This window comes from Alternaria atra (genome assembly GCF_907166805.1).
Source record: "Alternaria atra isolate CS162 genome assembly, contig: 21, whole genome shotgun sequence".
Taxonomy (NCBI): Eukaryota; Fungi; Ascomycota; class Dothideomycetes; order Pleosporales; family Pleosporaceae; genus Alternaria; species Alternaria atra.
Genome location: NW_025091319.1, coordinates 5,866,933 through 5,879,311, shown reverse-complemented (window position 1 = coordinate 5,879,311; position 12,379 = coordinate 5,866,933). Strand labels below are relative to the sequence as shown.

At 50.2% G+C, this 12,379-nt stretch overlaps 5 protein-coding genes across 5 annotated transcripts; 2 read left to right on the top strand and 3 right to left on the bottom strand.

Moving 5' to 3' along the window:
• Positions 1-116: 116 nt before the first annotated feature.
• Positions 117-2,358, bottom strand: ALTATR162_LOCUS2383 (uncharacterized protein; the record flags this gene model as incomplete). Its single annotated transcript, XM_043309987.1, has 3 exons — positions 117-1,146; positions 1,197-2,066; positions 2,114-2,358. 3 exons carry the CDS (start codon positions 2,356-2,358, stop codon positions 117-119), a joined length of 2,145 nt encoding a protein of 714 aa, XP_043165922.1.
• Positions 2,359-2,948: 590 nt separating this feature from the next.
• On the top strand, positions 2,949-3,552 carry ALTATR162_LOCUS2382 (uncharacterized protein; the record flags this gene model as incomplete). The annotated part of the gene is made up of 2 exons (XM_043309986.1): positions 2,949-3,198; positions 3,248-3,552. 2 exons carry the CDS (start codon positions 2,949-2,951, stop codon positions 3,550-3,552), a joined length of 555 nt encoding a protein of 184 aa, XP_043165921.1.
• A 172-nt stretch (positions 3,553-3,724) lies between these two features.
• On the bottom strand, positions 3,725-4,431 carry ALTATR162_LOCUS2381 (uncharacterized protein; the record flags this gene model as incomplete). Its single annotated transcript, XM_043309985.1, has 2 exons — positions 3,725-3,991; positions 4,048-4,431. The coding sequence occupies 2 exons, from the start codon at positions 4,429-4,431 to the stop codon at positions 3,725-3,727; spliced, it is 651 nt and encodes a 216-aa protein (XP_043165920.1).
• Positions 4,432-5,781: 1,350 nt separating this feature from the next.
• Positions 5,782-8,254, bottom strand: ALTATR162_LOCUS2380 (uncharacterized protein; the record flags this gene model as incomplete). Its single annotated transcript, XM_043309984.1, has 2 exons — positions 5,782-6,782; positions 7,507-8,254. 2 exons carry the CDS (start codon positions 8,252-8,254, stop codon positions 5,782-5,784), a joined length of 1,749 nt encoding a protein of 582 aa, XP_043165919.1.
• A 2,320-nt stretch (positions 8,255-10,574) lies between these two features.
• ALTATR162_LOCUS2379 (uncharacterized protein) lies at positions 10,575-11,839 on the top strand (the record flags this gene model as incomplete). Its single annotated transcript, XM_043309983.1, has 2 exons — positions 10,575-11,564; positions 11,615-11,839. 2 exons carry the CDS (start codon positions 10,575-10,577, stop codon positions 11,837-11,839), a joined length of 1,215 nt encoding a protein of 404 aa, XP_043165918.1.
• Positions 11,840-12,379: the final 540 nt, after the last annotated feature.

Sequence of the window (12,379 nt, the reverse complement as noted above, 5' to 3'; positions counted from 1 at the left end):
TATAGAGAAACGCTACCTTTTGAGTAACGTGTACGTCGCGTCTTGACAAATTCTTATGTGACATCCACCTCAATATCATCATTACACCATCCACAGACGTTTATATAAACACTATCTCAAAGTAGCAGGTCCTGGTTTCCGTCATTCGGCCCAGGACTCATGACCATATGCTGCGGCTCATTCTGATTAACCACCCATCCACCTCCCGCACCACTGCTTTGATCGGCAACAGGGCTGCCACCAAAAGTACTTTGCCTGCCTACACTAGCAAAGTACATATCCGCGTCGCTGACAGCATTTGCCATGCCATTTGCGGATGTTGGCGAAAGGTGACCATTACCGTTTGTAGTGCTAGTGTCAAGTCTTGAGCGTTCTGCGGCGGAGCGATCGCGAGCTTGTTGTGCTGCTTTGACAGTTGGTAGTTCGTGCTTTTGCAGTGCAGGCGAGTCTTGTAGCTTACGCGGGCGAGCACTGCGGAATACCTGGTTGACTGGCTTTAGGTATACTGTGGCCAGCGTGCCGACGTTGAGACACATTTCTTCGAGAGTACCGGGGTCAAGCTTCTCTGATTCTTCAGCTGTGATGGGAGGTTTCTCGCCCATGACGACCTGCTTCGCTTGCTCAGGTGCTGAGGAGAGGAGACGCCAGTACATGTAACCTCGATCGCGTAGATCGGGGTTGTCTGTTTCCTCAGTCGCCCACTTCAGTACCTTCGGTACCAGACTGGACCCGCGAGTAGGTCTTTGAATGAACAGCTTGACAGTAGCAGTGAGCAGTGCCAGTTGCACCTCATGTGTCTCCTCTTGGAATGTGTCAAGGAAGTCTTCGAGAAGAACGTCGGAGTCTTCTATTCGGTCCGCGTATTGTCCAATGACCCAAATCATGGCTGCCTTCGCTTCTGGTTCGTCGAGCGAGTCGAGGTTTTCGCACAACGTAGAGATGATCGACTCGTATTGATTGGGGTATTTTCGGAAAATGTTACGAATGACGACTGTCGCTTCTTGTACAATATAAGACACCTTTGTGCTAACGAGCGAAAGAAGAGTGCTAATACACAGTTGTGCTGCTGGCGCAATCTTGATGGCGAGTTTGCCAATGGCTCGTACGGACTTGCGCACAAAGTCGACATCGATTTCAGTAGCGTACCTGTGGTTAATGTTAGTAACCTATATCCAGAAAGGCTTGAATGGACTCACTCGGAAAGCTCAGTCAGCACTTCCTTGATGTTCCTCTCAGTCGCCAGCATGAAGATGAGTTCAAGCTTTGTGACCTTGACATAGATAGGGTCGTTGTATTTACAGAAGAAGACGCGAATGTCGTTTCGCAGTACTTCTGGCCGGCGTTGCAGAATCAGAAGCGCATTACGAAGGGCTAGGTATTGGATCTCGGGTCCTTTGGAGAGAAGTGTGACGAGCGGTGGTGATAGCTTGTTGCACAGCGAAGTGACGACTTTCGGATCGTTGATGTAGTTCATTAGGTAGAGAATAACGCGAATGCAGGTAAGGACGACGGCAGAATTCGAATGGGAAAGGCGCGGTGAAATGCGCTCAGCAAGCAGCGCAGCTTCGCTGGTATCTTGTGGGACGTAGTTCATCATGGCTTCCAGGATGTACGTCTGACCCCACTCTGAGCAGTCTGGCAGAATCTGGACAATCTTCGATGCACTCGCATAGTCGATGGTGAGCTTGATGTTCTCACTTCGCTCCCAGATATCCATGAGGCCGGCCAATGCACTTGACACTACTGTGGGGTTCTCGTCTCGTAACATGCCGTTCAGCCTGTCGATTAGGTCGGATTGTTCCACCAGGTGTCGGTCGTGATCGTAGAGCTTCGCTACGCAGAAAGCTGCCGTCTTTCGGACGTATGGATCTGAGTCCTTCAAGAGGTTCTTCAGGTGTGGTACGGTCGCTTCGACGAACTCTCGGACGTGAACGTAGGACATGGTCCGTAGGGCGAGGGCTCGTACTAAGGGGTTGTTGTCGTGCATGTCTTCCTGTATGATGGGTAGTGCTTTGAGCGCAATGTCGGGTTTTATCCTGGCATAGTTGACGAGATACAGGAAGCACCTGTCCACGTCAGCATCGCCCTTCCTCATGTAGACCTCACTACGCACATCTTCTTGATCTCCAAGCTTGGAATGTGCATGCAGCCCACAATGTCCATGAATAGTGCTACCATGTCATTGTTGCTCATGGTCATGTTGGCGACAATCTTCTTGAGGGCTGTCTTCTTCGCAGAGAAGTTCTTGTCCTTCTTGTTGCCATTGTTCAGTTCGATACGTAGTTCCGCGACTTTGCCCTGTGGAGTACGAAGGTATTGTAAGCGCGCGTTGTCAAAGGTGTATGGAAGGAACATCATCATGGCAACAGACGCTCATAGCGGGTGAACCGGCTGAATAGGGGACCATGTAGATTGTACAAGTCGGAGAGTCTGGGTAGTACGAATGATAAGTCCAACGTACCCTCGCAAAGAGCTTCGCATCTTGGCCGCCCTGGCTCATGTTGGGCTAACTATGTCGCGTGTGCCAGCTGAGCTGTTCCCTCAATGCATGTGCCTGCCGCAGCACAATCAAGATAACCTCCCTTGCGACTTAGCGCCCCTCCCTTGCCGTCTGGAGGAAGCGTGCGGGGTTCGATGGCTGATTCGCTCGTCTATCGGCTTTGTATCGTGTCGCGCATGGCCGAGAAACGTGGAACAGGGTCGGAGAAACGTGGGGAAAGAATCGATTCGAGATGTTTGTGAACTGCAACTTTTGGGAAGCCTGACGGCGGTCAACACGGAGGAGGGGACGTGCATCCGCCAAGGCCGACATATGTGGAGCTCTCCAGACGCCTGCTCCGCAACACCACCACCGAACTTCCAACATCGTGAGATCCTGGACCCTGGCCGTAGCAACAACACGCCAGAGTTCGATATCCGGCCCAATCCTATATCAAAGACGCTACATCATGTCGACCACACCTCCGCCGCCCCCACAGTGGGTGCTCGACCTCAACTCGACGCCCGCATCCAAACCGAAGAACGCATCGCTCTCGGACCCGCCGGGCTATACAGCATCTCTGTCTAGGAAGGAGCGTTCCCAGGCATCAAAGACCCAGAGGCAGCCCCCAACATCAGAAGAGATGGACACACTCAAGATGAAGAAGGCCTGGGAAGTCGCAATCGCGCCCGCGAAGCAACTCCCTATGAATGCTTTTGGTATGTCATGTTATGCGAAATCCTACCAACAAACGACTAACGATATCAGGCATGTACATGACAGGCAACACCTTGCAAATCTTCTCCGTCTTCATGGTCTTCACGCTATTCAAAACCCCGGTTCTCGCTGTACTAGGTCTCCAACGCACTTTCGCTCCCTATGAGACACCCGGCACGTCTGGACGGCTACTCGGTGTCAAGCTTGTTTACATTGCATGCAACATGTTGATGTTGGCTTTGGGTATCTGGAAGGTTAATGGCATGGGACTCTTACCGACAACGAGATCAGATTGGCTGGCATGGGAAAGCGAGAGAATATGGTCAGAAAGAGCAGTACCGAAGGAGTGGTTGTAGAATCATTACTCGACTAAGCCTAGGACTCGGGATACGTATGCTATGATATTCTCTTGACGCCGTGGTCGCGAGAGCTTCCAATGAAGGCCATTGCAGTGCCCCGCTCTCTTCTTTCCTCGTCCCTTGTGATCTGTCCTGCCATTCCAATCTTGCGTCCCTTCTCCTAGTCCGTCTATTCCTCAACTGTCACAATGGAGCGAGTTGCGGATCGGTATTCATAAATCCACACCACTCGTCTCGCATCCTTGTTCCCAGTGACCCTCGTTTCGTCGTCCGTGGATTCTTCTGCAACAAACTCTCCTATGGCATCCAGGACCTCCAATTTCCTCTTTACAAACCGCATCACCATGATTCTCCGGGCCTTCTTGCCCGCATGTCTCCTTTCACCCATATCAACGGGGAGATCTTCCAGAACCTTCGCCATCGCCTCTTTCTTCGCCTGTACCTTAAGCACCGATGGGTCTCGACGGCGCGATCGATTTCAGTAGCCGTCACTAGGTCTGCATGCAGCAACTTCATCAGGTTCCTCGGTATGGTCTCTGCGCCTTCGTGCCGCATGTCCACAGCCCGGTCACGAAGACCAGGAAGATTGATATACCCATCATAGTTTCCTGCCAGCGTCCTCTGGATCAATCCCAGTTGAATCAGGAGAAAATCATCGCCTTCTCCTCTCGGGTCAGTAACATTGCTCGCAAACTCCAAGAACGGCGCCACGTCGCTCCGTTTGGTGATGACCTGTTCCATCAAAATGAGCACGTCGCGATTATCTTGTTCTTCGGCGACTTTATCGTCTTGACTGGTAATAGCAAAGTGAATGAGCTGAACATCAGGATATACGCGGTACTGGTAGTGCATGTACGTAGGGTAAATATTGGGCATAATGTAGTAAGGAATAAAAGTTGCCCCTAGGGGCAAGGAACGAAAGCTACCCCTAGGGGTAAGGAACGAGGAAGCTGCCCCAAGGGGCAAAGAGGTCTATGTAAGTAATCGCGTGCTTTAAACCTACTTATAACCCTATTAGTAACTTACAGCTTCTCTCCTATAAACCATCTTTTACTAACTTACTACTTTGCCTCTGCTCTCTACTTTTAACTATAGTAATACCATAATAAAGCGTAAAGCTAAGAACGTCTACTATCATAGAAAAAGGTTAGGGTTAGGGTTAGCACGTGATAGTTCATTCGCTCAGAATGTTACAGTAGAGTCATCACAATTACACTGCGCGTGGAGTGCCGCGTTGCACTAAAATGTCACATTCATCCAGATACAATACCTCCAGATGATGCTCGATACGATTTTGAGTCTACTAATGACTGTCAAGGACGATATGTAGGCTACAAGCACCCACTTTAAGATCTATTGTATGAATTCGAAACTCGTTGTATATTATCAAGACAGTGTATGAAGGTCTTCCCCGGCTGGAAGGATGCGACTACGGCACGTGACAGCCAAATCTGTTACGATATAAACATATAAGTGCAAATGACATAAGAAATGAACCGTAGCTTCAGGCTTTGGACACATGGATAGGACAGTCATATTTCACTTACACTATTGTCAAAATTCTAGTCTGCACCCTCAACTCACACACGAATCCTCAAGCCCTCAAAGCGAGACAAATCTTCATCCATTTTCTCATATTTTCGACTTCATCTCTCTCAAACACTCGTTACACCCCAGCAATCGATTTCAGACACGGCAGCCATGATAAAATTGATTTACGGTCTCACCTAGTGCTACGCCTACTTCCCTCACAAAACTGTCAATGACGCGATCTGGACTTCTATCAGCAACCCCGTCGTGGACCATGCACTGCCAAACGTCGCCGGTATTGCCGATGATATGAAGTGGAAGATGTCCTACCCAATCTCGTTGGATGTTGCAAGGAATATTTGGGGTGATGATATGAAGATAATATTGAACTTTGGTACAGAAGTCCCTGCAAACCACTGTGATGGGATGTGGGAAGTGGCTCTGAGATCTTGAATGGGGGAAAGACCGATGTGATTGGCGAAGCTGATCATCGAGGGTTTTGCGGCGAAGGAGATGTCTAGTACACTAGATTACAAGTAGGAGGGTTTCAGGGTATCACGAGTGGGTGTTGAAACAACGTCAAGCTTGTAGTGTAATGGCCTGAGCGGTCAATGAATCTCAAGTGCTCTTTCGATGGCCAAACCGAGCTCAATCTCGGATGCAGACGGGCCTACCCGTCTTGTGATACTATCCAGTTCATTTGATGTTCTCATACTGCTCCTCACTCGTCCAGTTCTTCGGGTATCCTCTCGCAACCCGCCACTCCTCCGCCTTACTTCTCAGCCTTTCGTACAAACTCTCTCTCCATCCACCATCACCATCTTCCTGGAAACTCATAGTCTTTCCAAAAGGCCACGACAGCATATTCTCAACTCTAGCTCCATTCTTAGACTCCAGGACACCGATAGCAATATCGACGATCTGTCGCCGATCGCCTGTGGTATAGAAGATGACCGCCGAGCAGGTATCGCAAAAGAATCGATGGACGTCAGGTGAGGAGGTGTAGTACTTCATCGTACCAACAACGGGGTCTTTGGCATCGATAAGATCTTTAAGATCGAACACGTCCGTGGGGAAAGCTTTGCCATCGCTCTTCCCAAAAGATAGGTATTTCGTCTCTGCAAACGTCCAGTAGAAGACATCGCTTCCGCTTTGCAACCGGCAGCTGTTGCAAGCGCAGAAGCTGGCTTTGAGCTTCCTGCTGACAGGTTCCACATTGGAGGGAAGATCTTCTTCGCTCACGTGCTCGTAATCGCCGCGGCGCAAGAGCAGGTCTACTCCACCGCATTTACAGCGTATGGGTACGCTGTCTTCCTCCTTCGTCTTGAGTTCTGGAAGGGTTGAGCGTTGAGGCCAGTTTGCAAGCATCTCCTTCGCTTCTTGACCACGCCCAGGCGGCATCTCTTCATAGCTCTTCAAATCCACGCCATCACCATTGAGAGCACAGATCCATGGGCTGGCGCCTCCGTCCTCAGTATCGAGTACATAACCCATTCCGCCGAACTTGATCAACTCGCGATCTCCGACATCCACGTTACCTAGTGTACCAGTGACCACTCCCAAGTTCCTTGCCGGATCTTTGAAAGCACAAAACATTGGGCTCGAACAAGTAGGGCAAAACAACAGGTCGAAGCGCTCCCAGCAGTTGAATACCTTGAGACCGCTAATGTCGACATTAGCGCGGGGCTCAGGCCAAGCTGTAAGAGAGGTGTGTAGTGAGCCACAGAGGTGTCGACAGGTTGTACAGTGGCACGTATGCCCTGGTAGAGGAAGAGCGGATGCAGGAAAGGTAGTGCTGTAGTTGTGGGCACCACAGAGACATGATGCTGTCAGAGTTACGGTGTCACTTGAGGAAGACATCGCGTGTATAATAATTGGAACTGAGCTTGATGTTGTCGCGGGGTTTCGTAGAGGTGGGTGTGCTAGTTATGTGATGGCAACGTAACATTATTGGAAGGGATATCCTTAAGTTGCCACGCCGCATATACCACGCCACAAGTACAATGACACAAATACTAGGCTGCCAATGCTATGCTGCAAGTACTACACCGCAGGTACTACGTCCGACGTAATATTTACGTATGCCGGCAGCTGTTGTACCAAAGGGCGTGCGAACGATAGATTGGTAAGCATATGCGGGGCACGCGTTTTCAGGTCGTACCTCGCATTCCACCTCGCACTCGATCATGGGTACACAAATTCGTAGTTAGTGGCTTGGTAGATTCGAAAGTGGGCAATGTCCCTACGATCGGCTAATGCTTCATACCTTGACCACTCGCATCACGTCAAACAAGCCTATCTTCTGCTTCTCTGACATGTCATCATTCAGAAGTCCGGTTATATGCTCGCCCCCTCGGCCCCGCTGATTGCTTACAATCGTCGTGTCGCCTCGCTTGAACTCGCACGTCCGGCCTGTCATACCAGAAATCCACAGCTTGACATTGCCAAAGTGTAGACCGTCGAGCAGATTTGTTCCGTATGCTGATGCCCAAGGCGCGTCAACCTGCCAAGGATCTAGACAATCACGTAGATCCGGCGCGAAAGCCGTAACAACGACGAGTTGTCGCTCATCCTTTGCAGCGCTAGAGACCGCTGGTGCCAATGCGCCGCTTGGTGATGCGTTGGAGTTCTTGACTTCGTCTGTAAGCCACTTGATGTCTCTTTTGTGTTCTGAGTTGTGCTTTGCAACATCCCAAAGCTGTATGCCGTCCTTCTCGTCGAACTCGGGCATCTTTCTCAGCACGGCAGCTGTATCCGATTCCGGAATCTTACTCCACATTGTGCACCCTAATAACGTAATGTTTGTGCCCGGCACGTCGCTCCTTGTCTCGTATAGTACCTCTAGCCTTCCTCTTGTCACTGGGTCTTTCTCCATCTTATGTGCCAGCTGCAAGCCGTCCATCCAATCAATGCCATGGAATTCTAGGGGCCCCAGAACCAAGAAAACCTTCTCATGGAGATTACACCGCCGAATGAGGAATGAGAGATATTCTTCGTAGTCTATGAGCTTGCCAATGTTTCCGGCGAGGATAAGGAAAGGCGCGGCGACGGGTATGTGGAACGTGAGGTACTGCGATTCGTGATCTAGGTGGAGATCTGAAAGGACTTGGAAGGAGGTTTTCGGGCCAGAAAATAGGCCAGATAGGCGTCGCATCTTGCTGGGTAACATTTTGTTGAGTAGTCAGCTGGACTAAGGGTATTCGCGGCGCTGACTTCGTGTTCTGGGTATAGGGAACGGGCAGGTAGTAGTCAAGTTGCACTCTACAGCAGAAGCGCTAATAGAAAGAATAAATTTGGCTTCTAGGCTGACAGAAAACTAGGTAGATCAACGGGAATATGGGATCGATTGGGGGGAGAAGTCTATAAGTATAAGCAATAGAGCCCGGCTTGTGGTAGGATCTCAGCCCAGCTGCGCCATGGATTTCAGGCACGACAGGATCGCAGTCAGCGGCATAGCCGCGTCTGCGCTACTGCTTGCAGCGTTGAAGATAAAATCGCATAAGGCGCAACTGCAGACATCGTTTCAGCTTTCGTGAAGCTTCGCTATTGGATGTCAATGTGACTGCGCAGCGCATTGCGGTTATGGGATGGTGGCTGTGAAGAGCGACCTGGGGGTGATCCAGCGCGCGACCAAATTAGATTCCGTCTAAGCTGAGTTCGGATGGCGCGATTTCGGCCCCACGTCCACCTGATTGACCCCTTCTTACCCACTTACCTTCAGCTGCGAGGGCGACATCCATCATCAATCTCCGATCATGATCATCTCGTTGTTGTGCTCGTCTCCTCCTGTTGTGGCTCAAGCCTGTTCATTTTCGAAGCTAATTTATGCGCTGATTGTCTGCTCGCCGTATCGCGCTACCCATGAAAGCCCTTGTGTCGTCACCATCTAAGGACAATACCTAAGTACTCCTACAAGTGGTACCATTAGCATGCCAGTAGGGAATGGAGGGGCCTGAATACAAGATCTGTAGTGTTATCTTTGAAGTCCCTACTATTGAATATCTGCGCCAAAACGCGCTGACTCTACTCAGAACCGAATTCGAAGACCCGCTGCTGTGGTCTTCTACTCCGGTATCATATATCATATCCCTCTCGCCGGTACCGACCTGTCGCTTGTATATACCTGCGGCTGAATCCATGCCTTCAGAAGCGATACTCGCGCGAACTAGACTTCGTTGCTTTGTCTATCGTCTGAGGACTGATTGAACCCAGCATAACATGTTAGGGAAAGTGGCATAGGATACACCACACCCTTCGCACTGCGAACCAACATGCACAGAAGAAGAGGACTTTCTGCGTCTGCATTAAAAGTCTGCTCGGTACGAAGAAGGAACCGTGGAGTACTGTACGTTATCCGGCTAAATGTTCATCGCTTGGACGCGGCGCCCTGGTCTGCAGCTTACCGGTTCACCGCACTCTTCTCCGATGTGCATGGCTACCTTGCCGCTCTAGAAGCCGTTCTCGCTCAACGCCTCTGGTCGCCATCGCCTTAAAGTGGCGGTCGTAATGTGTTGGATACGACCAGCGGAGATCTTTAAGGGCATACAGAGATCTACTTTGATTGTGAGGCTGAAGCACTAATGTATATCAGTCGCACCATCGACGGCTTGATATTGCAACTGCACGATCAGGGACCTCGAACCTGGGACCTAGCAACAAGTCACTTCTAAGAATAATCGTTCAACATGCGAACCGGTCGGATATCCTCTATACGAACGTGGTATATTACCTGCGTCTGAACGCGCCGATCCTTTCTCCTGCCCTGCAGCATTGGTTTGCTTGACGTAGCTGACAACTCGATGGGAGTTTACCCCAAGAAACGAAGCCTCAGAAGTTCTACACAGTATGCCATCGCCGGCACTGTAGAGTCCCTTTTTGGTGGAAACGCAGTGATGAAAAAACCACGGGCCCGAACGACTGCCAAATCACGCATACATATCGCGAGGCTACATTAGGCAACTCTTCCAATACCAAGTTCAGCTGCATATGCAATATATTTCACGTATCACGGCAGCATTCCAATCCAGTGCTCGACTCCCGTGTTCGCATACCCAGTAGCCAGGCACGTCTGGCTCACCCTCTTGCTTAACCTTGACCAATCGTCTGACCCCCGATCTTATCCCTTGTCTGTCAGCTTCTCTCTATGCAGGTATTTTGGCCTTCTAGATGCCCCATTGACTTTACATCCGGACATCATACGATCAGAACGCGGTCAGAATCTATGGATAAGCGAATGTGAATACCATATGGTATATCGGTCCATATGCAGGGGAAAATGTGCTCGTATTCTTCTAGCCTCTTATATCGGCAGTCGGAGTGGCTAGGTGTACTGACTTATCAATTTAATGTACTCATGGAACGAGATCTAGTCTCTTGAATCACACGAAGTGAACGGTATAAGAGTCGAAGCCACCGCACAACCGTCTTGTGCAAATCTCACTCCTTTACTCATCGATTCTACAGCTCTTGCTTCGTTTTCAACGACCAAGATGAAGGCTTTCTCGTACTTTAGTTATGCCCTTCTGGCATGCATTCCCTTCACTGAAGCTCACCCAGGGATGGGTGACACGATGACTGAGATGCGCTACCTTGCTGCTCGCGAGAAGCGTCAAGCCTCCAAAGAGCTCATCGGCGACCTCAAAACACTCGCAGACTCCAAGCTCACTGCTATCGGCAAAGACATCAAGGCTATTATACTCGACCAGAAATCTGCCGAGTCGTCCACTATTGACAGCTCCATCCCTGCTGGCAATATCGGGAGCGCTGCCTGCAAAGCTGACATGTGCTGCCACTGGAAGTGGCTGGCATACGAGATGACAGCCAAGTTCAACGGTACTTCCGGCCGCTGCAGCAAATTCGCTCGTCAAGCCGTTCGCCTTGGCTTTCACGATGCAGCCGTGTGGTCGAAGAGCAGCAGCTTCGGTGGTGCAGATGGTAGCATCCTCCTCAGCGATGAGATGTCGCGTGCGGACAACAACGGCCTTTCTGCGATTGCCGACCAAACGAAAAAGTGGTACAGCAAATACAACCAATACGGCATGAGTATGGCAGATATCATCCAATTTGGTGCCAATGTCGCCACGGTAGTCTGCCCGCTTGGACCAAGACTTCGAACCTTCGTTGGACGTAAAGACAACAGCAAGGCTGGTCCTACAGGACTTCTTCCTGGAGAAAAGGACTCTGCAGACAAACTTATCAAGCTCTTCCAAGATAAGACTATTGATGCACACGATCTTGTAGCGCTCGTTGGAGCGCACACGACCTCGCAACAGCACTTCGTTGACACCAGTCGGGACGGTGACCCACAGGACTCTACCCCTGGTGTTTGGGACATAGCCTTCTACCCGCAAACGACCAATAACGCACCTGTCCGTGTCATCAAGTTCCAAAGCGATATCAACTTGAGTAAAGACTCACGGACAAAGGCTTCGTGGGCGCAGTTCAGCGATCGGGCTACAGCCCAGGGCCAATGGAACTCGGTATGACCTCGGAAATTCCAAAACGACGTTTGGCTAACAAATAGATATAGGATTACGCTAAGGCTTACACGCGAATGTCTCTTCTCGGCGTCAACAACATCAACGATCTCAAAGAATGCACAAAGGTCTTACCCGCAGAGCGTCCTACATTTGTGAGCGAAGACCAGGTCTTGCTCGATAGGTGGCTCAACGGCGAGTTTGACCAGCTCAACAACTTGGTGGATGATGCTATTCAGCTGACGGGTGTGATTTCCTCAAGGGACGAGAAGCCCTAAGTGCACTTATGGTTCACTTCCTTTGTCGGTAGCTTCTATCGATTGTCTAGCATAACAAATACATGCATTCATTTATTATCCGCCACGCATGTATCTCGGGGTCACTGACAGTTGCTTATGTTCTATGTTTTCCTTGTTCACCGCTTGGTACTGGTGGAATTCATTTGCTCGGCACGTTCACCGCGCAGACCCGGCCTATTGATGGCTGGCTTGTATTCGCAAATGGTCGCAGGCGATCCCGCCCCCCGAAGGCAGCGATGTGTACATATAGAATTGGAAGTGCGATAAGAAAGCGCGGTATATTTCAGGTATCCCGTGGATACTAACCAAGTAATCAATCATTTACGCTGATATGTTTTGAGGCCATTGCGACCACCTAGTTAGGGTTATAGCAATTCCTATGTGCTTGCGACAACCCTAGATCACTAGTCTAGCACGTGGTTATCTTCTCTTAATTGATGTAGACCCCAGTGTTCGCTCTTTCCGTACCGTTCTACTTGTTACAGATGTCCATTCCACCGCCAATTGGACGCACAATAT